Here is a 26,340-nt window from a genome sequence, read left to right as displayed (position 1 = left end):
TTAAGTTATTATTTAATTGGTATAATATTGCAGGCAGGATGATAATAACTATATAGGTATATCATTATATTAGAATTGGTCTTGTAAGTAAGCACCTCAAAAATATATTTTTATCATCTTTTTTAATTCTTAAAATTAACATTACACCTAATATCGTTATATTTTTAGTTATTTATGCATACTTAATCATATTTAATTAAATTTGAACAATTATATTTATTTCATAATTATTTATATTTAATATGAATGTTTTAATACGCTGCAATTTTTCCTTATTGAGGTTGGACGTTGGTCAAACTAGTTTTGCCCGGGTAACAGCCAAAATATGACATTTTACTCAAGTATCGTAGGCAATTCGCGTTTTGTCCGCGCATGAGGTTTATCTAATTTCAACTGCTACCCTTAGCATCTATACTAACTGTTAACTATGAATATATAGATTAATAGCGTAATATATATTATTCATATAGAAACTTTGACTGGTTCATGTTTATGCAAGTAGTTTAAATACATTTAGAAGGAGTGGGGGAAAAGCTCTACACAGTAATGTAAGTTTAATATAAATAATTGTAGTGAAGTACGAAAAAATGGATATTTTAGTCTCTGATAAGTTCGTGTTTAATAAATCTGAAATATAGGGTACTCAATGATTATTTTTTCGAACACTCATTATTTTAAAATCTACTAGTTTTTGAAAAATGTTTTTTATATAATTTCCAGTCGAAATAAAACAACATTTTTAAATATTTTTTTATCGCTATAAATTTTTAAGTTTCTTAATTTTTTATATTACAACATACATCTTTAATTTATATTCTAAAGTATAATATTTTTCGGAGTTTTTCGATACATAAAAATTGAAATACATACATATACGAATTTATGAATAGGCAATATATTATGTTAGTAGATTATACGCATATTAGACAATAAATTAAGAATTACTATAAGTTAATTCGGATTTTGAAAAAAAAATTACTATGCAATATTGAATATATATATACCTATATTACAATTTATGACAATATGATATTATGGATATTTCACAAAAAACGTAGGTACCTATCGGTTATCAGTTTACAGCATAATATACTACGGACAACGATACGGTATATATTATATGTATGTATATGAAGGCAACACAACTCCTGCAATAGGTAGTAGTAATGATAACAATAGTAATAATATGATAAGTATTGAAAATTGAACAAAACACCGGATTCCCATTTAAATATATTATTATAATATAAAATATGACAATAAGAATACGAATTATATATGTCTCGACGAGGGGGTGAAAAAATGTGTATATATATATATATACAATATACATAAATGTCGATCGGTTTATTGACAGATCACAGACGAAAGGGAAGACGGTTACAATGTGTTTGAAGGCATTTCAGTATATATATCATGAGGTATTATAATATATATAAAACTGATATACCTGCAGCATTACAATTTTACAACCGTGACACCCACATAAGAAAATAATAAATACGCTAAAATTTGCAATATCGCGGGCGGCATTCAACCGCGGTTAACAGTGTGTATTCTTATATAGATTGTACCATGCATTGGTGTTCAATCTTTGATAGTTGTACAATAATCTTTCATCTTTGTGGCGAAAAGTATGAGGTCGCATTCCTCCAACGTTATAATAATAACAATAATATATAATATATTGTCTCGTCGCGTCTGACCCGTATTCTGCACCCCTTTCTACCATCTTTTCTTTTCATTTTTATTCGCAGGGTGCGAAGTTCTCGCGATCTCCGCACTTGACCGCCGTTTTTATACATAATACACAACATAACGGTACAATACTACGTAGTCGTCGGTATTATTATTATTATTATTATTATTATATACGTATGCCAATGCAGGGACTCACACAATATATATATATGGTATCACAGTGCTAACAATGGATATAAAGAAAACGAGAATCGTATTATTATTATTATTAATATCCATCATAGAACCGAAAAGAGATTCTCAAAACGGTAAACACATACAGAGTGCTCGTATATTATATAATACGTATACTTACAGGGTGTTTTATTTTTTTTACCATGAACTAGCCAATTTAATCTTATTTTACTACTACAAGTCTACAAATGTGTATAAATCTATATATGAAGTTATAACTTATAAAAATAAATTGTTGATACAGATTTATATCAACACACCACATATGAAAACTAACATTTAGACATTTATGAGATAGGGGAGTAGTAAACAGTTTTTAATTTTGATTTTATAATTTATGAATAGAATAAGTATTAGTTTTGGTACCTAAAATTGTTGGTCAGCTGCACCATTACAAGTTATATAGATTGCAATATTTCACTCTAGTCTCAGTTCATGATAATATAGTAAAATCACCCTGTATATACAAATATATATACAACAGATCTATTATGTGAGCAACCATAATATGTATAACTAATAACTTATTATATTTCTTACCTGCCGTCTTTTGACGCATTTTGCGGATACATGATTTTCTGCGACAACCCGCGGTTTTCGACCAACGGCGACCCTCGATCCTCTTTTACTGCAATAGAGGAAGATGATCTTCTGGTGGTACCGCTGTGAAAAAAAAATATATATAAATTCTTTGACCTTGACAAATGTTTGTTGTTCTGATTACTTGATGTAGGTTTTACTTTTTTATAATGCTATATTTTTTTTTGTGGTATGGATATTGTATTTGATGCATTATAAGCAAGCGGCTTAAAAATAAAACGGACTTTTACTACCTGCTCAACAGTAGGGCTTCGAAATAATAAGAGACAAAAGTGATGGAAATCACTTAGGAATCAACATAATACCCACAATTTTTGTCATAAAAATTTTTGAAAAATCTATGTATGTATAAATTTTGTTTATTTCCATAGAATCAACATTTTAAACAGTCTGAACTCTAAAACGTGATCATTTCAAGTTTTTGAATAGATATGAATATAATATAGGTATACGACTTCATTATTTTTTAAGTCCATTGCTTCTATATAACAAGAAATTTAATACTTCACTATAGTTAATAAAAATAACAAATTGTATAACAATATCAATAAACAGTATTAAACTGAATGAAATATAATTCTAAAACCAATTGCTGCGCGCTCACAATGCTCATATATAGAAGTATGAATATTGAAAAATGTATAAGAGTAATGCATATAGGGTCTTATAATTCTTAATAAATATACTTTGATTAATATATTTTTTTAAAACAATATTTACGATATAAAATAACATTAGTATTATATAGTTATGTTTTTGGTCCATTTCAGAAAACATTAGGAAGAGGACGCTTGTATCGAACTAGTGTCAAGAAGTGACGCAATTTGGCTTACTGCCAAAATTTAAGCAAACTTGTCAGATGTTATTGAAAATAAAGAAAATTGTAGTGAATAATAGTGTAAGTTTTAATTTAATTTATATTAAATAAGTAACTTAATTTGTATTATATACTCTTGTGTAAATATTATACAAAAGTTAATGTATGTGTAGTAGTGATTTTTTAACTCAAAAACTACTTAAAAGATACTTTTTAGATTATACCCCGAAAACTTAAATAGTATTTACAGTATTCTGCAGTCAGAAACACGGTGCAACCACATTTTTGTTATCATAATTTATGTATGAATTAAAAATTGTTAATGTATATTCTATAATGAAATGTAAAAACAATAAATATTATAATCTCATCAAATTATTGACTTATTTTTATCCTAGTCATCTAATAGTTTATAATATAGTCGTTTACACAAAATAGTACAATTACATTAATATATCTTCAATAATGTATGGGAAAAAATTAAAAATTAAAATAATACTGTTATTTTACCGATATTATTTCAGCAAAGTATTGCAGATGTTACCAACGATTTCATACCTGTTATAGCAGCACACCCACCGTTAGTGGCTATCGTCGTATTCTGTTGTTCACGCCAACGCGTGAACCAAAGAATATTTCGCGAACATTTCGGACAAGTTCCGTTAAACAGATATACATGACCGTTTCGTTAGAAGTAGGTAATAATCAATAGAATTAAATTGTCATCTGTTGTACTAGCTAAAGGTGAACGAGCAAAATCGTTTTCATCCATAAAGTGATCACGAGTTAATAAAATTACATGTGTTGTTTTTAATAAATCTATGTCGTTACCCGTTGCAGTATACACTATGAATCCCGAACGAACACTTTACACAATGATTTTTTTATTATTTTCGTTATATCTCGACCGCTAATTAGTCAATCAAGCTCACACTTAAATATGTACGATTTATAATAAATAATAATAAATTTAATACAATATAGTATGTGAACATTTTTGCACAATCAATGCTGTCGCATTGTGTGTGTAATTTTTGCATAAACAATAAAATATAAAAACCGAGATAATATGAACTCACACATTTTATATTACATACTATTATAACACATAATGTATAATGTATACAGGGATGAATCGCCGTCTGGGTTTCTCCCATTCACACATCATGGGAAAATAGCAGTAGCCCACCCAGTATATATATTATACTTATACTTATACTTATCGAATAATGATAATATAATAATTATCGGAAATTCACACCAAAACACACACAACGTTAGTTCTTTCCTGTGTGTCTGTGTGTCCACGAATACGTAAACGATAAGGACACTACGTCGGGGGCAATGCACAGGAAACCTCGCCCTGCACGCATACACACATATATATACGAGTATATACGCGTAGAATGTACGATTTGTAATGGAAAATCGTTTCCCGGCGGCTGCTTCTGTTAGACATACATTTATATGGACAGCATTGTGCGCGCGCGCTGTACATAATATACTATGTTATATAGTTTTCGGGTAGAGTGTATATACTTATGTGTGTACAACCGAACACATTGACGATGAGATTTCATCTGGATCGCGATTCACAATCGTTTATACAAAATTCCAGCCTCCAACTCCGTGATCATAACAGTCTGCTGTAGCTAAACAATCATACACACACACTCGCTCTACCGTATACATAAAATATTTGATTTGCTAATGTGTCTGGCTGGGGTAACTCCTACGTTTACAATATACATATATAAACAAAAAGAATAGGTAATATAGTACTCGCATATACACTTACTGTATAATATACAGTATACTCATAAGTCATAATGCTGCTGTTACTGCTGCAGACGCATTTTTATGGAAAAATATTGAAAACCTATATATTGATTTAATGTGAAGGTACATAGTATATAGTATAACATACATCAAATAATGATAGAATTATGCTGTATTCACATCGCAGACAGTTAGGTATTTTATTTTAGTAGATATATATTATACGCGGTACGGTTTCAAAAACCTAACCTAACCTTCTTGTCCGCGCTCGTTCTGACAGTGAAACCTGCACGTAATTTAGTTGAATAACAAAAACTAAACGACCCGCGCGCGTTTGTGAAATAAATTAATTTATTAGATGTATTTTTTCAAACAGCGTAAATTTGAATATTAGATATGATTTATGAGTCTTTACTTTTTATTATATAGGTGAATAGGTTATCAAAATAAAACAAATTACAAGTTAAACATATTTTTGGTGTATTATATTATGTTAATATGCTATAGAATACAGCATAATTATAGCTATAATTGTTTTTAAAGTATCTTTACTACATTATTATATATATAAACATAATATTTTTATTAATAATAATATTATAAAATATTGATAAAACGATTAAATAGAATATATAAATCGACTGCCTATTTTTAATTACAAAATAGGTATGGGCTATTTTTTTATTGACGTGTTATGTAATTATTTTCTATACTAATGAAATAAAACATGTATCAATAGTTACCACTTACCTAGTAGGATTACTTACAAAGTCACAAAGTACCGATTTAATATTATTAAAAGAAAATTACAAAACTTTCAACAGCATAGTACGATCAATAATGTATAGGTACTTGAAACTATACATTTATTATATATTATTATGATTAAATTACAAATTCAATTTAATTTAAATAAATAATATTTAAATGAAATAATAATAAAACCTACTGAATAATGTGAATATGCAAGCCTGACTGATAGTCCTGTAGAGCCAGAATATAATTTTTGACGCTTAAGGACAACCGTCGTAGTATATTTTGTCCTTGTCGCTTTACTTAACCTTTATCCCTATTTAATCTGACATTGACCTAGCAGTTATTAATATGTCAATTTAAATTTTTTTATAAATAATATATACTATTTTAACAACATTTTACTTAATTAGTGTATTAAATTATATTAAACTTTTTTAAGGAAATATAAAAATAATATCTGTCATATTAAGTCTTGCGTATATACTTAACGATTTTGTGCATGCACATACAATATGCTTATTTGAAAGTCTACTGGAATAATATTTTTTTAATCGTTTGAAATAATTATAGTACAAATTTGAAAATTAATGGTAATCGAGGAGGTCTAAATAATTTGGCCCAAGTATTTGGTTAGAAGTGTTTCAGTGGTTAAAAAAATATCATTAGGAGTTATGATTTACAGCATTTAAATTATTTGTCTGTGTATTTTGCGGTTTTATATACATGATGATCTTTCTATGAACAAAACGTATTCTTTTATAATAATCACATAACACTTTTACTTACTTGTATTAGTTACTAGATATAGAGGGTATAGATATTTGTTTTACAGCATAGTGTGCTTTTTGAATGAAAAAAATACTTTTTTCAAATAGCTAGTGTAAAAAAAAAGTCTAACAGTTACAAGAAATTTGCCGACGACCTATTTATGCTTTAAAAATTTGGAAATACAATATACAAAAAGTTCTATATAATCTACATAGTAATTTGGGACGTAATTTATTGAATTTTGAGAAATGTAAAATGTCGATAATTTACAAATGTTAATAATGGTGAAGATATAATAAGCTGGTGGTTTCAACAAAACCTAATCAGTTTTTGGTTTACCATGGGATATTATTTTTTAATTCAATATTTTATCAGTGTTTTTGATAGTTGACCACCTAACCTATAACCAGCGGTTTTCTAATATATGTCATTAGTGTCCTTTTTGAACTATTTTCAATTATTGGAAACATTTCTAGAACGAGCGTTGAATATATACGTAAACAAACATTAAGAATACTTATTTGAATATTACTTTACATTTTTTAATTTTATCATGACATTGGTTTAAGAAATTATTACTTAATTATAATCGTAAAATCGCCGATTGTTGCAAGGGTCGTATAAAAGCACGTAAGTACCTATAAATAATAAATAGGTAGGTAATATTACAATACATATAGGCATATATAGCTTAAACTGCGTGCGCAACAATATATATCAATAACCATTGATCGTATGTTTAAAAATGTCTAATAAATAAAGATGAAGCTAAATAATCTGTCTGCAGTATGTTGAAAAATCGTTCACATGAATAATTATTGTGGCGACATGTAGCAGATACATTTATATATATCTATGTATTATACATAATATATACTTGTTATCGTATATCATTATTATCCAACTACGGAACCCTAGGTACTTGTAAAATGATTCGTTAAATAAGCACATAGTTCGTATGGCCCGTATTATAATATTATTCTTGATTCGGACAACGACGACCGCTCGTATGCCGTGTAACGAAATATAAAATAAAGAAATATTATATTATATATGTTTGTCCGCAATCGGACGCAAATAATGCAGGACATATAGAAAAACAAAATCACTGGATGATATATCCGGAAAAAACTTGCATAGAACTTACATTTTGCCGTGATGAGGAGATAGCAGCCGTGATTGGAAAATGTTTAAAATTTATTTTTTAAATAGTATTCTTTTCTATGTATTGTGAAAGAAAAAAAGATAGAACAATTTCAAATTCTATACTTATTATTTATTTGTTCTAAAAAAAGTATAAAATGGATAGGTATGTTATACATATTTATTAGTTGTTTTAAATTTTTAACTGCAATGGCTATAATTAAATGTATTTGTAACAGTGCGGTGATTTTTAATTACTAAATGGATAAAAGTAAAAACAGTAATAAAGGACGAAAATGTGCGTTAATATACGACAAACCTCGAAGAATATGCTGTATCCGCAAAGGCTAGCAAAAGTCTCTGACAATTAATTAAAACAACGCTGTTTAGTGTATAGTATATAATATACTAAAAATAAAAATGAATCTGGTGGAAAAAAATATCGGTCATCCCGCCTCGAATGCACCGCTTGTGTATTGCATGAATATCGCACGTAGGCAACGACGCGGCGAGCGAACGTTGTGCCAAATTCTTTCGGCAGCTATTTCCGAACGTCGAGAGGACTTTGCGCGTATTATTTTTATCGGACACATCACCGCGGCCACCGCATTGATATGTTTCGTAGTGGTATTTTAATATTATTTTATACACGTTGATACTGAGCAAAGACAATAATATTATTATTATACATTAAGACCTACGCAGCTAGGTCTTCTTCCCATTACCTAAAATAGGAAGTCGATGTTGATAGTTTGTAGATGAGCGAAATAAGGTATGCAGGTAATGTTTAAAATCAACGACGAATATATTTTCAATCACGATGTTTTCGATATTTTAGCTGATGACCGACGGGATAATGTGAGATTGTTTAGATAAAAAACAATATAAATAATATGATTGTTTAATCTAATTACAACACTTTTGGTAAATCCTACTGCCCGATTTGGGTTTTACTTGCCTAGTGGAATAAGACATGATATGTACCTATGATATATGTATAAACGCTAAAGATGATATCACGCGGGATCCGGATCTGCTATACACGAACCTGAGTTACTACGTTAACGTAAGTACACGTATTATATATACACATATGCGCCTAAACGGACTTTGAAAAAACCATTATCTAAAATGACTGCTCGTCGTAGGCCGGTTACTTTTTGTTTTTATTCGTTTCGACGATACGACACAATAAACGGTTCACCTAAATTATAATGCGCTCGTATTTACATACGAAGTGGTTTTACCGGGAACGCGTACATATTATATACGTAGAGGTATACGCCAACCAATAACCGACCGACAACCAACCTATCCACCCAACCTAACTATATATATAATGTTATACTACTATACAATATAGTATAATATAGTCTATGTACAGTCCGAGATGGCATGGCTGCAGCAGTGAAAACACAAAAGGCGAGCGCGCGCGCGCGCGTATTCCGCCGGTAATTACAGTATTTTTCCCCCTGCTACCCACCGACCAACCACCACGGTCTTCTAATAAACGGTAACGAGAACGACAACGAAGAACGTATAATAATGTATGTACTATGTATACAAATATTATACATTATATATGCTGCAATCTCTGTCTATCATCGTATTGTTTTATATACCGAACACTGGATGGTAAATTTTTGTCGAAAAAATCTGATCACACGTATCACCATCAACATAATATTATGGTACTTATTTGGATCAAGAGGTCCGTTAGGGTCTCAGGCTCAATGATACCCATGTGTAATCAGTAATCACTAATCAATGATATTATAATATAGCTGCTACATAAGTATCTACTTCCAATTTCCCAATTGCCATGTATTGATATATTTATATATATTATAATAAGTATTCTCGCCCTTTAAGTACAAAATACAATTTTGTGTATAAAATTTTATTTTTAAAGCCATACTTTTATATACGTTGAGCATACATAAAGTACCACATACAAAGTGTATGAATAAGTCTTGGACTTATTTTACTGGACTATAAACAATATATTATATTAAATGTACTATTTTTCCAGTTTACCACTTGATGTTATAATTTCAGTATTTAAATGTATGTGATTGTACGTATTAAATTTGTATGGATAATATTCAAATAATTCATATTAAATGATATGGTTTATAGCTGTGTATCATACACGTTCTTATATACATTCACGTTGGTTCAACTATATAATTATAAAATATAATATACTCGATAGTTAAGCAATTTTCGATTACTGTAATATTCAATGGGCAATTTTTTTTGTTAATGTAAAATTGTGTGGGTCGGCGATATGTTCTAATTGTATTCAGTAATTCTTGAAAAAAAAAAATACAAATATAATGAGTTTGAGAATTACGATATTTTATAAATTCGATGTAAAAACGAAGTACAGACGTATATCGGTGTATCACATTACATACACGTTATCCCAAAAATATATAATTGAAAGAAATATTTTTTAAATATCTGCTGCTGTTGCAATAAGTCATATCTCCATATTAAATACAGAATATACCTTTTATAAATGAATATATTTATGTACTTGGTCCTTATAACATTTCTAATTAATTAATAACAATATAAGCACATCAATAATTTCTTGGATGTTCATTTATTTTGGTGAGATGCACAAAAGTAAAAATTTTATAAAAATATTTAATATTTTTAATTTATATAGATTTAACGATCAATTCAAAAAATTATTTGTACCTACATTAATCAATTACTTATATCAATATCTATAAATACTATCTGACAATTGCAGCAGCTACCGTATAAACAAATCGCATAATAGATCAATTACATTATTTTAAACAATATTCAAACAGTATTCATTTTAATTAAATTTAAATTTTGTTTTTTTGGGGAAAGTATAAGCATTTTTAAACGGCAATATAATATTGAATAAATAATTATGTGTAAAACCATATAATATTATTATATTAAGAAAAAAGTCGTGAATATAATAGAATCCATATTATGTTCCTTTAATAGAACAAGATCGCTTATATTTTATGAAATAATAAATGTCGATTAATTTTATAATTAATAGTTTGTTTATTAGTCGATTTTAAATTTGATTATATATTATTGTCGTTATTTTGAAGTTTATATTTAATAAATAAAGTAACTAGTTTTTGGTTTGTACCGTGTATAGACAATAAACACGTTGTCTATACCGGGAATTCACTATTATAATTTATAACATTCTACTATGAGAATTAAAGTTTGTTGTAACCGGAACCTTGAATTTTATCTTTACATAAATCGAGTATGATAAGATCCATACAATCGAATCAATCGCTTTCGAGGATTGTAAAAAACGTTGATCAGTACAATTTTTGAGTTTTAAACGCATAACAGTGGCACAGCGCGCGTCTACAGTGACTAATGAGTATAATTATTATGATTGATTTATCGACTTATTCGGCATGCTTACCTATACGTTTACCTAGTAACTACCTATATATAATGAAAATATGTGTATATAATCGCGTATTATAGTTCAATAATAATTTATTGGCCCGTTAAATAGCGAATAATTTATTGTCTTAATGTAATGTACTTTTTAAACGGCAGGGAACGTATTATAATATTAATATAGAGTATTTCAAACACATCACATAGGTATGTATAAATCATATAATTTATTATTTATATATTAAGTATAAATAACTATATAAATATCAAACGCACCATTTTGTATACACGAATGTTATAAAGACGGACGACGACTGTCGACACAGGTACGAGATATTCGGACCGCTGCGATACCACATTTTATAAGGCAGACGAGTGGATGTAATATATATATACTACCAATATTAGTGCGTGCCTGCGATAGACAGGAAAAAAAGCATGACAAATCTATCTAAAGGGACGGGATTTTTTTATGTCAACGAAAAAAAAAAGAAAAGAAAAAAACCGACTCACCTAAGTCCCATGGTTGGCGATTTCATGTGCACGTATTATAGAAATAAAATAATGTAAGTATTATAGAATATACGTTAACACGCGTAAGTATAACTATAATATGTAATACAATAATTATTATTAATGCGTACAATATTCGCGTGCATTCAACGTTCGGATTACGGCAATGATATTGAAGGTACGATTTCGTCCATCGTGAAAAGAAAAAAAATACTAAATTTTAAGTATAAAAAGGCTTCTCACGCGTTCGGAAAAAATTGTAATTCACACTTGCAGCACATGCAGGTCTATTAATTAAAAACCAACAAAAATTCGCGTTTCATTTTTATTTAAAAATTGGCGTTAATAATAACTATTTTTGTTGTTATAATTTTTCTTTTTAAATAAAAATATATAATCTTGACGATAACAGGCGCACTTGGATTCGAACGAGCGCGCGCGTGCGTCAATACACACTTCGCTAGAGACCAACAGAGCCAGTAGCGTCGACGGTGCAATCGCCGTACAACGCCGGCGAACACACTGATCGGACGACGCGTGTCGTCGGTACCGTCGGGTGGACGACGACGACGACGCCTCCACCGCCACCGCCACCGCCGCCACCACTTGCGATAAGGGTGCCCGTCGTCGCCGCCAGAGAAACGGCCTCCCCACCACCGTAACCGTGACCACTATGATTAGCGGGATGGTGGTGTGAGGGCGGTGCGGCGACGACGGCAGAGCATTTGGGTTTTTATATCGTAAAATATATAGCTGTATAATAGGTATAAGTGTATAACATGATATAATAATAATATACATAGGTAACCGAAGCAACCACCACCGCTGACGTCCGAGGGTCAACGTACAAAAAATGTACACACATACAATACCGTTTTTTACATTATTATTATTACCTATTATGTTTATGTTTACGCGTGTACGTACATATATACTATATTATAATAAATGTACCTACAACAGTGCCAGTATGCGTATATTATATATTATTATTTATTACTATATTATGTGATTGTCGGCCGCGTGCGTTATTGGAACGCGATATTATACTTATTATAACGCACTGAGTCGATAATTATATATATATATATTGTATGTGTGTACAGCACGCGCGACGAGCCGTTATTATTATTGTAACGAGACGATTGTACGATATTATGGATTATTATGATTCGTGTACTATATATATATATACTGGTGTAGGTAATAAGTATTGTCAGAGTGGAGTACTATATTTCAAAAACCTACAAGTACAATATTATAATATGTATGTATACACCACTTCTCACGTGGAAAAGTGACAATTATCACAGTAGTTTGCTCTGACTGTGAGTATATTTTATCATAATATATTATATAATATACATATTATGTAGTATAATATTACTATTTCACCGTAAGCCACTACGACGTACGCGTTCACAATCTTGAATCACCTACGTGGACTAATCGCTAGTAGTAAATATATTATGCACCCATTCACGATTCATAAACAATAATATTATTGTGTAAAATAGTCCCGCGGAAATACGGTTTATGGCACGAAACGACAAGAGGTATGCGTTATTATTAGGGTATAGTATTACTATGGGGATTGGAACCGAAATTAAAAATATTGGTAAGATTAGAAAACCTGAAATTTACCAGAATCCTTTGTAGACTATCTTGGAAACCTAAACTTGAACCGATACTGATATTTGCTGGCAGTGAATTTTTTTTACTATTTTCGGTTCTAATTTTATTTATTTAGGTAATAACACTACTGGTTCATCGAAAATGTATACATGGATTTATAATTTTATAATATTAATGTTTAATCAATAAATTATTTTAAGATAATATCAATCTTACGTAGAAATTATAACCATTTAAATTATTTAACATTTAATTATTAGTATTTTAAACTAAAATAATATGATAATATAATTATAATATTGATATTTTGTAATCTATTTTTATTTTTTATAGATATTACCCAAAAATCATTTAAGTTGAATTTTTATTGAGTATTGACTATCAGGGTAAATATGTTTTATGCACCAATTATTTCTCATACATAATATATCCCTTTGGCGTATGGAGAGTAATGACTATATATATATATATAGTCTATATACTATATATATGCGATAAACATAAAATGTTTTACATTATTTTCTACTTAAATCATTGAAAAAAAAGTATTTAAAAAAAACTATTCCCACAGTTTATAAATGCTACGTAACCATAAAAATAATAATAAATCTACAAAAGTCATAACAATATTAACAATCATAACGTATTTAAATTTTAAGACATTAGAAATAATAATTTCTAGCATGATAATACATAATAATTAATAAATAATTTGTATATTTATATGACGTATCAATTTCGAATTGCTATAATATGTTTATTTTACATAATTTAGTTATTTATTTATGTAACACGATATTGCAAATTATTACAATGGACATGGCTCTACTGTAGTGGTATCTGATATAATACCATAAATATCAAATACACAAACCTTTATGGATTATTACAATTTAATACAATACAATAATATTTACATTCGTAGAATTAACTTAAAAAGTCATATCACAGTATAGTTTATATAATTAGTAATACTTGATTAGCACAAAATAGCAATAATTGACACATAAATGTTTATAGATATTCATGTTGATTTATATGTTTTTAGAGTTCACAATTAAAAAAAAACCTTTATCCATTTTATTGTTGCTCGGCCCACTGTAGTAGATTTCAGTAATGTTAAACATATCCAATGTTGTTATTGAATAATTTACATCTCATACATTGATAAATAGTAGTAAACTAGTAAATACATACATACATAATAATAGGTATATATAAATATATCCTCAATATTACACACAGTTAGCGTTGTTTTTGTTACATTTTTTTTAAATTTTAATTTTTTTTTGCCTTCTTAATTCAAAGTTCAAACCATTGTTGCCTTACAAGTGACGAGACGTGAGTCGAGAATACTTTAATATACATTATGTTCAACAATAAAAGTAACACAATTACACAAAATATTTCAAACATATGAGTATATGACCCTGAATTTCATTCGGATTTTTGTACTGCATTAAGGACTTAATAATATTATACTTATTTTTGAAAATATTAATTTTTAAAAACAAAATCTTTGCATGTGCAGCAAAACAAAAATTTTTTAGTTCGAATTTAAATTAAATTATTTTTTAAACATAAGATTAACTTTGATAATAATTTAAACTTTATAGTTTCTTTCTATCTTAAAAAATTACTTATTAAGAATGAGTTAAAGTTTAGATAAATGTTTATTGTATTTATCATTATATTTTACAAAGTTTCATATTATTTTGTATGGTTAGGTGTAAAAACTTAGGTGTAGTATCGTAAGAACAAATGACTTGAAACTTTGTTAAAATTTAAATAGACTGTTAAAAAATATGCTAAATACAACAAGCATACTTCGAAATTTAACTCACTTTCAATAATTTAATTTTTAAGATAGAAAAACATTTAAGAGTCAGAATAATTAAAAAATAATAATTTTATTCAATTTGAACTTATAAAGGTAGGGGTGTAAAAAAATTTTATTTGTCTCACATGGGCGAAAATTTTTTTTAAAAAGTATTAATTAGTACTAATTATTTTATGAAATAAAAAAAAACCAAATAAAACTGGAAGTCTTGCGTTCGATTATTTCGTTTTGCCTTTATATCGTTAAACACACTGTATAGTAGGTATTAATGGTATTATTATCAAATTTAGTTGAACAGTCAAAAGATTTTTAATTGAATTACATTTTTTTTAACATGAAAAAAATTATATCAGAAACATAATGTAACAATTAAAAGTTCTAACTCAATTTTCATTCAAATAAATTATATTAGTACTATTTTTATAGTAGAAATTAATAACTAATAAGTAATAAACTTTTATTAAAAGTAAATTCACTTTTTCTATGTTTTTATTAGCTATAAAACGTAAAAAACAATTTCGACCCTTCAAGCTTAATGTTACATATATATCTATCACAAAATATGTTTGTGTACTATTTAATTAAGAATCAATTGAAGGATGAGGGTCGTTTGCTGATCTACAAACTACAAATAGCACATTTTTATGATTTTAATACTTGGATTTAAGTTCTAAACGATATAGTATTTATTTATTTTTTATTTGGCCCCTATGGATTTATTAAAACAAAACTCTAACTATATACTAAGACAATTTTAATTTTAAAACATGACTCATCTACGCTTGCACTTCAATAATAATACAGTCACACTGAGCCGTTTAGTTATTGCAAATAGGAAACGCGTTTATAGAAGACAAACAATGGACATGAATGGTACCTCCACATAGGATTATCACATAAATTTGTGATTAGAATTTGTAATGAATCAAGATGTGTATCTACGTCGATTTAATTAATTTATATATTTTTATTTACCGTTATTTAACATTAAAAGGTACCTATATATTTTTCTTATTTTAGAGGAAATGGAAAATGGAAATAATATGAATTCAAAATTAAATCGATTAAAAAATAATTAAGTGCACTAATCGTATGTCAGAAATTTGTTAACCAACTATTTGTAATTAACCAGTAATAGTTATAAATTATATTCTTTTGTTTACTCAATTATAGATTGTTTTCAGTACCTATTAATTGTATTATTATCCCATAATAGCAGATATTAGGTATACTATTGAAATGAAATATATTAGGTACATTTTTAGATTTTTATCTTATAGTCCATTTAAATTGTAAACAAATCCCTTTTTTTAAATGTAGATTATATAGTAAATGAGTTATTTTCTTTTGATAATACAGTTTTCAATACTCTAATCATTTCAATTAGAAAAAATTATTATTATAAACTTATTATAATATTATATTTCTAATCTGTTGTAGTATTGATTTTATTTATCTGTTTTTGTATGTTACATAAGTCATTTAAATTCACAATACAAACTTTTATCGGATAACACATAATTTTTTTTTAAATTAACCTTAGATGTAAATTATACGTAACTGGGTACTAGGTACATAAGCGATTAAGTAACTTAGTTTTCTCGTTCAATAATCAATTACTGCTGCTATTAAATACGTTTGAATTTTGATTTTAGGTCATGTATGAATGTTTTAAGAACAATTAGGTATAATGTTACAAGTACTTAGTAGGTAAATGCAAAGTACTTATAAAATTCTACAATTATTTTCACTTCAAATGTATAATTATAATTATTTGTTAAATAGAACCACAAGACTACCTTGTATTATAACCCCATAAGAAGATGTGGTTTGAAAATTCGGAAAATGCATTTTTATTGCTATTCAAAGTGCCGGTGAAAAAAAAGAAATGACCAGTCATCGTATACGTACAGAGTTGGTCGTCCTTTTACCGTAAATAATAAATTAAATAACGTAAAATAATTTTTGATCGAGGCCAAAGGATATATTATACGTATATACAGGTATAATGTATACAAATATAAACTGGTCTACCTAGGGCGCAAAACCACAAGATTTAATACTCTCATATATTATGCACATAATATAATAACGTATTAAAACTAAATGAAAAATCGAACGTGCTATACGACGTTGAAGATAGATACATTTTCAACTACAAACATATTGTACATGTATATAAATGATAATATAGATACGCTAGATTTGATCTTTTCTTAGTTCTCGAGGGCTTATATTATTATTGCCAAACATTTGACCCGTTTTTATTTACTTAAAATGGACGCCAAGGACTCGGGTTTTGATAAGTTCTCAGTGTACCTATCGATTGTATTTATGTTCTACGCTATAGATTTTAATATTATTTAAATCAAAACATTCAAAACATCGTATATATGACCATATGACTGATATCATTTTTTTATCTGTTTAGACAAAATATATCTACGGAAATCGCACTGACACACAATGATTCAATGTATATTTTATTAAACAGTGTAAACATATTCATTGAATAAATTTTCATATTAATTATAATTATTATAGAAGATAAATATATAAAAAAATGATGTAATTATCCATGTTAAATATATATTTAATTTTTACTATTATACATATAATTACGTAAAACCCAAAAATTGTCTTCTCATGAGTGAGCTTAAAGAAGGTTAGACTTATTATTACTACAGTTTACAGTAACCTCATAAAGTCATAAGCCATAAGTTAAAACTAATAACTAATACACAAATTTACGATGAAGTACGGCTTAATTATTTAAATTCATGTGTCAACCGTTATGAGTTTTTAACTATTTAATGCGATATATGTGGACATATGGTTATATAATATATTTTTGAATCCCGTGTAACCATATCATCAATACTTAATATTAATGGATACATACACGGCTATTGAGTATTGACTATGGATAAAATTTACATTTTAAGGATACCTATAAAATAAAAATGTATAACACTATACTCAAGTATATATCCTTGTGTCTAGAATCTAGACTAATGCCCAAGAATAAAATGACAGGTTTATTTAAAAATCTATGTATACATATACATAAAAAAGAAAAATACTAATAATAATAATATTATCATAACGGCCACAGCCTAAATAATAAAATTATTATCTCGTAAACGTACGTGGGTATAGGCTGCAATATAAAGTATCTACTAATTACTATCTATATAGTTTATTATACCAAATTTTATGTTTGTAATCGATTTAATTTTTTCAGTAAAAGTAATTTGTTAACTAATATCTTATGATCTTAAATTGAATTTAGTGTTCATAAGTACATAAATGATAGTATAAATAATACTTTATACTGAGGGTTTTTTTTGCCCGATAACTATTTCTTTTTATAATCGATTTCGTCATCTCGATAGAGTGTCTTAAAGATTTCTAAATGCGTAATTTCAATATAGTTTATGTTGAAAGTTATAAAATATCTTAGCATACAATAATACTACAATTATATAAATAATAATTTAGAAAAATTTACATAACAAAAAAATACTTCGTTATTTTTGTCAAATTCCTCAAGCCTATATAATTCTTTCAGTATATACTTCGCGATTAAGCATTTTATAGGGTATTTTATTTCATCCCCTTAGGATTTAAAGTCTATACACACGGATATATATATATATGTTGCCTTGAAATTTGACAGTCACCCTTCAGATCACACATAAGAGTGTAATTTTTGCCATTCTTCACGAACCCGATAGCTGTTCAATACATCTGCGAACTGCAGGTGCGTCTATCGGAGAAAGAGAAAACGAACTCAATGTCAGGTGGTCCGGCGGTCCCGTATATTATACACAATAATAATTATATACAGAGAGACACTCGTACAGGTTATATCATTTCATGTTTTGTTATTTTTTTTTTTAAACAAAAAAATATGTATAATTTATACACTATCACACGCGTTTTGAGGCAATTATTCATCTGAACCCTGCCACGCTGTGCTAGTTATTGGCTACTGGGTTTTGTTTTTATGTGATTCACATAACCGGTGGCTTTGCAGATTAAACATACGTGTGCAACGTGAATATACGATGTACGCCTATACATTCAATGACTTAGATCTTTTGTTTTTCCAGTGAAAAGCCATTATATACTCGTGTGCTTTAATTACTAACAATTTTTTTCTTTCCTCAATAGACAAATAAACACCAATATATTATGGTAACAATAATGTAACTTCCCATACATGAAAACGTATATACATTATATATCACACTTACCCCGAGGAATTCATATATATTATATATATATATATATATATATATATGTTTAGACAGCTATAAAGCTATTCGTCTCTATATTTTGTTTGGACCTTTTGTTGTAGAGTTGTTTTATGCTGTTGGGTACACGATAATAAGGACGTTCATTTATGATGCGATTGTTATTGTTTTTCACGTCGAACCGTTCAAGGTGATTAAAAGTATTACTCGGTGTAATGTGTAATACAAGGATAAAAATATTTTGTCATGTGCGCAATCTTACGCCCAACGGGTGTTTCCAATTACGATGGAAAATGCTAATAAATGTAATAGTGTATTTTCTCGCAAGTCAAGGCGTTTTTTATTATTATTATAAAGTTGATATCGATACTGGAATTTATAATTTAGAGTTGTTTAATAATACAATTTAGCGTATTAAACATACATAATAAACTAAAAAATAAATAATCTATATCTATTACAGCCTTTAGTCCTATTACAAGTAGTTTATCATTATCATATATATAGTAGTATAGCTTTATCAACAAAATTAATATTTCTTAACGCCCTATAAAAAATTATATTTTGTCCGTTCTATTTAAATGGTATGGGTGCAGGACATACTGAAGTTCAGAGTAGAATTTTTTCTATCGTTTCTGCAGACAATAAGAAAACCTTTTTAAGACATTTAAAAAAGGAGTATTCGTGTATAAAAGAAACATGTAAAAAAAAACGAGAGTGATTTGTCTATATTGTAAAATAATCCTATATAACTGTACTATATATATTATACACAAATATATACCCTGCACCTATTGAATTTCAACAGAACGTCCCATTGTAAAAAATCGACGTTTTTCTTACCCCTCGCATTGACCTTGTCACTCAAAACATTATGTCTCCAAAATATATGTTATACACATATATTTATGTACAATTTTTTTTCGTACAGTTAACACACGTACTACGACGCTGACAAATATACATACAGTATGTATTATACATTACTCACATTACACACACTGAACGACATTTATTAGATTTTGATATTTTTTGTGATTTTTTTTTTTAGATAGTCCCGAACGGATACATCCTAGGTCAGCCGAAATGATGGTGAACCAAGCGTGTGATCGTGCAGTGCGCGCACTCATTATATTATTATACATACAATTTATTTTCGTTATTATTTTTCGTCCGGAATCAGCACATTTTTTTGAAACCATTGAGGGCGAGGTTTCTGACGGCCAACAATTGTTCTACTCCCTGGAACCCAATAACAATTCGTGCTCGCTCTCAAACAAACACACACGCTCGCTCGTGTAGTGTAGAAGAGGTTTTTTTAAGAACATTTTTATCCATCCAATACGACCGTATTCCCATACAAAAATGTTATTATTTTATTATTATTAATAACATTATACTCGGTCCTCTCGCGGTTTCCGTGCTGGCAGGAGGGGGTGTTATTGTAGCACGCCGTATATTATTATTAATAATAAGAATACATTACACCTATACTTGGAATCAAATACGATAATAAATATGAAAATGATATTAGGCGATCTCATAACTCATATCGACATCCGCCCAAAGACATTTTTAGTAAGACTTGGGGTGAACGACCTATGTGACATTTTAATGTATATAAAAATACATATTTGAGTTTATAATTAGTATATTTAAAAATATTAATATGACATAAACTAATTTTCGTCCTAATTACGAGTGTATACAAAAGTAAAGTAATATCTATATGACCACATATATTATAATTATAAACAATATAATATAATTATTAATTGTAGGACATTAGTCGACAGTGTTATGATTGTGGTTTTTTTACGGTAAGGATAGTCGATGGGTGTTACTAATACGGTCATTAGTTTACTAAAAATATATCTTTTTTTCAGATGTAACTGAGTATTTCCCCAATAAGGTTCTTAACAAAGTTGTCATAAGAGCATTTTACTTATTATACCTGGATAACAAAGCCGTACTTGGGAGGGGGTTTAGGAGTTACCTCCCCCCTCTGAAATTTTCTCGCGTTACGCAAACTTAGAAATTATTTTATTATTATTTTATACAACATTTACTAAAATTTGTTTAATCCCCCCGGAAATATTTTCTGAGTACGATCAGCAACACGGTATGTAGCAACATAAGGTAACTTACAAATAAAACTGATGGGGAGTAATATAAATAATAATGAATTTAGAAACTTGTTAATAATATAGGTAAATTAATGTACATTAATTATACTTGTCTTATACTCTTACCTTGATGCACTGCCAAAATGTATAAACCTAGGTTAAAATATTTGCATTTTCCAGAATAGAAATGACGAAGCTCGCAAATATACGTACAAGACTAATTCTGCAGACATTTTATCATACTACACATCACTATATAAATACGCATTACGCTTTACGAATAATGACACAAGAAGGATTTAAACGAGTACCGGATGACATTACATAATGGACGCTGAGTAAAAAGCCCCCAGAGTCCAGACGATTGCATTTCCTGAAGACTGACGGAACGACGACAACCAAAATCAAAAATATAACGATTATACTCATTCACATATATAATATAATGTAGTAAATTAGTAAATATAGTTATAGTATATAATGGCGTAGACCTACCATGTATAATGTTGACTGTGGTTGCCGAATTTATACAGCGGTTACCGCACCTGATTATAACCACGGTCGAGGTAATAACTGCCGCTCATATAGTGAACAATAAAGTTAAGCAAATTCGATAGCGGAAAACGTTAGCAATGCTTGATAATGTTCAAATTCTGGCCATCTATTTGCTAAATATGGTGGAGTAAAATAAATGTTAGTAACTATTGTAAACTCCAGAAATAGTAAATGGCGTTTGGCTTGTTTAGTTCCTAAATATAACAGTATAACCAAACACGCAACTAGAACCCAAATATTGACGTTACTGAAGTTATGTAATGCTCACTGATCAATGAAAGCTATATAATCATACCACAGATACCATGCCTCAATTTAATAATTGCATTAACCGTTTTAAAGTACGTTATAAAAAATTCCCCATCCAATGTAATTTTTAAATTACAAATACTCAAAACAACAAAAATTATTACTTGTCAGATTGTTAGGTATAAAAATATGTCATTAAGGCATGTTAAGTACCGCTTTTCTGTACAATAGATGTCACTCTAATGGATCATTGTAATGGATGTATTAAATTTGAATTCAATGATGATAGGTACCAAATGGCACATACTATAAACTATAAATTAATTTACATACATTGAAAACGTCATTGTTTATAGTAAAATTTTTAATATATATTTATAAAATATGTTCCACGCAAAATTTTTGTTAAATATAATAAAATAATAAATATTGATATCAAAAGTACCAAACTACCAACTACTAATTAGATCTAATTTGCTGCTAGAAACAGTCCTCAAAGTTGAAAATCGAAGCATTTTTATTTTTACTGCCGAAAAAGGTGATATCAGACAAAAATGAAAATAGATATTTTGAAAATTTCATCATTTAGAATAAATAATAAAATAGAGATTATCGAAAAGTTTTAAAGCTCCACGAATAATATTTTTGAATTACAATAAAATAACTAAAACACTATTCTTCGTTTAAACGTTTAATTTGGTCTAAATTTAAATTTAAAATATCTATAAAAAACAAAAATTATAATTATAAATATTTCTTAGATTTTTTTTAATTTCAGTAATCTATTTATGAGAAACCTTCTATTAAATTTTTAAGCTTTTTGATGGAGCAAAAGCATTTTTAAGGACATTAAAAAAAAAAATTACAAACCTAACGACGATTGATATACAAAAAATAAAATAAACAAAAAACAACATAAGCATAAATTTATTGTTTTTATAAGAATCAACAAGTTTGGCCATAACCTCATAAGTCATAACTCATAATTCATTAACTTTTGTTAAATACTACATAGAGTATAGACGTAGTATATTTATTTTTATTATGGCCCAAATACCCGATAATAATAATTTATTACAGCAAATACCTAAATGTGAAATAGTTATACTAATAAAAAATAATTATTGATAAGACTAATGGACAACATAAATCAAAATGTAATGATTAATTAATTTGAAGGCTTGAAGCGATTCAGTTTCATGCATGCGCTATTATATAAATCCATTGGATGTATCATAATATAGTGATAGTCCATACTCCATAGTCTATACACAGAAGTAGCTTGGCGAAGTCAGAATGGTTAGAGCAGGGGTCGGCAATTAATTTATATGGCGATCCAGATATTTAAAAAAAAAAGTTTCGAGGTCCAAAAAAAGGTTAAACTTAATTTTATTATTAATGTATTTATTTTTGTATTAAAAACACATTTTAAGACAAAGTATTTGATATTTAATTATTTATAAAGTAATTATACATTCATACTAATAATAACAAAATTGTATACATAAGTTAAATGAGAAAAATGACATTTATTTTTTTGAACTAATTAACAGTGGTATACGATGGACGCTATCGTAATTTTTAAATAAATCATAAAAATAGATCGCCCGATTATGCCCGCAGCCGTGACTGCGGTACGTTCAACAACAACACAGATAATCATAAACGGTTATTATTGTCTCAGCGCTTTATAAAATCGATTTCAATATTAGTTTAATTTTTTTTATGAAGGGAGGGGAAGTAATATATAAGTTGCCTCACTAAAAAAATACAACCAAAACCACCACTGCTTTCATCAACGGAAAATTAAGAAAATTTTTGGTGGTCCAGTTATTTCCCTTCCGCGGGCCATGTCTGGCCCGCGGACTACCTATTGCCGCCCCTGGTATAGAGTCAACAATAGCCAACTGGGCTACTGTCCACTGCTGTCTTGATCTTTGAAAGAATGCTTATAAAAATTGTACCTAATTAAAAACGTAAATCATATTCTTTCATCTTTTGATTAAAAATTAAACAATAATTAAAATGATTTGAAAACGATTTGAAATTTTGAAATGCCTATAATATAATGTGTATGATGTATATTTAGTAACCACGTAGGTACGAGCTAAATATTAAATTATTATTTATATACTAGAATATTCATTGTAATAAAATATATAAAACTGATGTCTTTACTTTACATTATTAGTTATTTATATATATTTATACCAGAGATTCCCAACCAATTTTGATTCACGACACCCTTGGTATTTTTCTAAAACCCTCTATCCGTCTATCTTATGGCCTATAGACTAAAAATATATTTCAAATAATTTCGAGGCACCCTGGTTGGGAATCTGATTTATACAGCTATATGCACAACTACTAATATAGTTGGGTGGATATTCATACTAATAATAAACTAATTAAACCCATATTAACCATCAACTCTATAGAACACGGGTTCTTCGAAACTAAATACCCAAGTCATTCTTAAGATCATAAACACGATATTATTTTGGATTATATGATAAAGTTCATACAATAGAATATGTACTATATTTTACAACTGAAAAATTTGTATTAGATATGTTATTAAACTTATTATTATTTAGGTTAGGTTATTATTTAATTATTTAATAACTTATTATATTCGGAGTACCTTTAAGTTTTTGTTTTTACAGCATTATAATCAAAACATATATTGTAATTAAATACTTTTTAATTCTTAAATAAAATAAAATTTACAAAATACAGTATTTTTGTACATGTTAGTGTTGTATGATGTATACCTCAAAAAATAATTATATAGACTTTTAACTATTTGTTCCGGTAAGGGCCAAATGATCTACCAAAATTAAAAACTGGGACTAAGGAAAAAAGTAATTATTATTATTATTATACGAATAAACTTTATTTTTGTTGATGTGGGAAAAAGTTAATATAATTTAATGGGACTAAGCCGTTATCTATCAATGAGTCATTTAGCACTGGAATTTTTTGATTTTTTTAGCCAACCACATATAAAATACTGCCTGGCTATCTTTGCTCATAGAGGAAGATATCTAAGATCTAGACAGCTAACTAAATGTATATCTACTTTATTACATTCTACACTAATAATAATTAAAATAGTAGTTATAGTCATAGTTATATTATTTTAAATAAAAATGCAATTTAAATAACAGATAACTTATAGGTAAGTTCATTGAGTTGTAAAATTATACCAAACAAATAAGTTAAAATAAAAAAGAGAAACCAATCAAATAAAATTAATACATTTAATATTTAGAATTATAACTGACTGTTAAGCGCACCCCAAAAAATCGTTTATACGTCACAGACCGCAATGTTTAATTAATGTGATGTATCGTATATTATATTTACGTTTTTAGTTATGAATATTATGCATAGACTTAGACTTAAAATAAATTGTCATAAAAATTATTATTAATTATTACTTATATATTACCAAATTCAATCAAAATATTTAATTTAGTTTTAAGAATTGTATGATTTTTTTTTAAATATTTATAGACATATAAATTAAGTTTAAAAATGGCCTTTTACTTTTTACGTTGTTATTTTCAGACCAAACAATGTAGTCGAAATTGTTTGTTATTGTGTTAATTTATTCGCATTCCTTCGGTCGCTTCGAATTTATGATCTCAACTTAATATTTACATTTTGCGACCATTTTTGTAAAAATATAACATAATGGTAGGTAAACACTAATAAACAGTAATAATATTGTGTAGCGCGTTTCTTTCTAACGGTCTCACAATAAATACGTCACTTTCAATGCGTTTGTGAATCCATTACGATAAAAAAACTACGTATAAGGCTACCTATTGACTATTAGTTATTACCTATATACTACCAACTATAAATTATCAACATACAAATAAAAAGAAAAAATGTACCTAAAAACATAAAAATAAAATCTGCTTATACTTTTAAATT

General features: G+C 28.0%; 1 protein-coding gene across 2 annotated transcripts in view; it reads right to left on the bottom strand.

Moving 5' to 3' along the window:
- LOC113558865 (BTB/POZ domain-containing protein 2-like) overlaps nt 1–26,340 on the bottom strand; it is a 46,078-nt gene that overhangs the window by 12,790 nt on the left and 6,948 nt on the right. The window contains exons 1-2 of one of the 2 annotated variants that reach the window (XM_026964441.1): nt 11,732–12,238; nt 2,476–2,598 (exon numbers count right to left, since the gene is read on the bottom strand). In XM_026964441.1, the coding sequence (XP_026820242.1) occupies nt 2,476–2,598; nt 11,732–11,757 (149 nt within the window). In that variant the 5' untranslated portion in view covers nt 11,758–12,238. Of the gene's footprint in view, nt 1–2,475; nt 2,599–11,731; nt 12,239–26,340 lie in introns of those variants that run through there. The other variant, XM_026964442.1, reaches the window with a different exon arrangement.

Source organism: Rhopalosiphum maidis, chromosome 4 (genome assembly GCF_003676215.2).
Source record: "Rhopalosiphum maidis isolate BTI-1 chromosome 4, ASM367621v3, whole genome shotgun sequence".
NCBI classification, from domain to species: domain Eukaryota; kingdom Metazoa; phylum Arthropoda; class Insecta; order Hemiptera; family Aphididae; genus Rhopalosiphum; species Rhopalosiphum maidis.
Note: the sequence above shows the minus strand (reverse complement) of the source record. Positions and strands in the feature narration are given on the sequence as shown.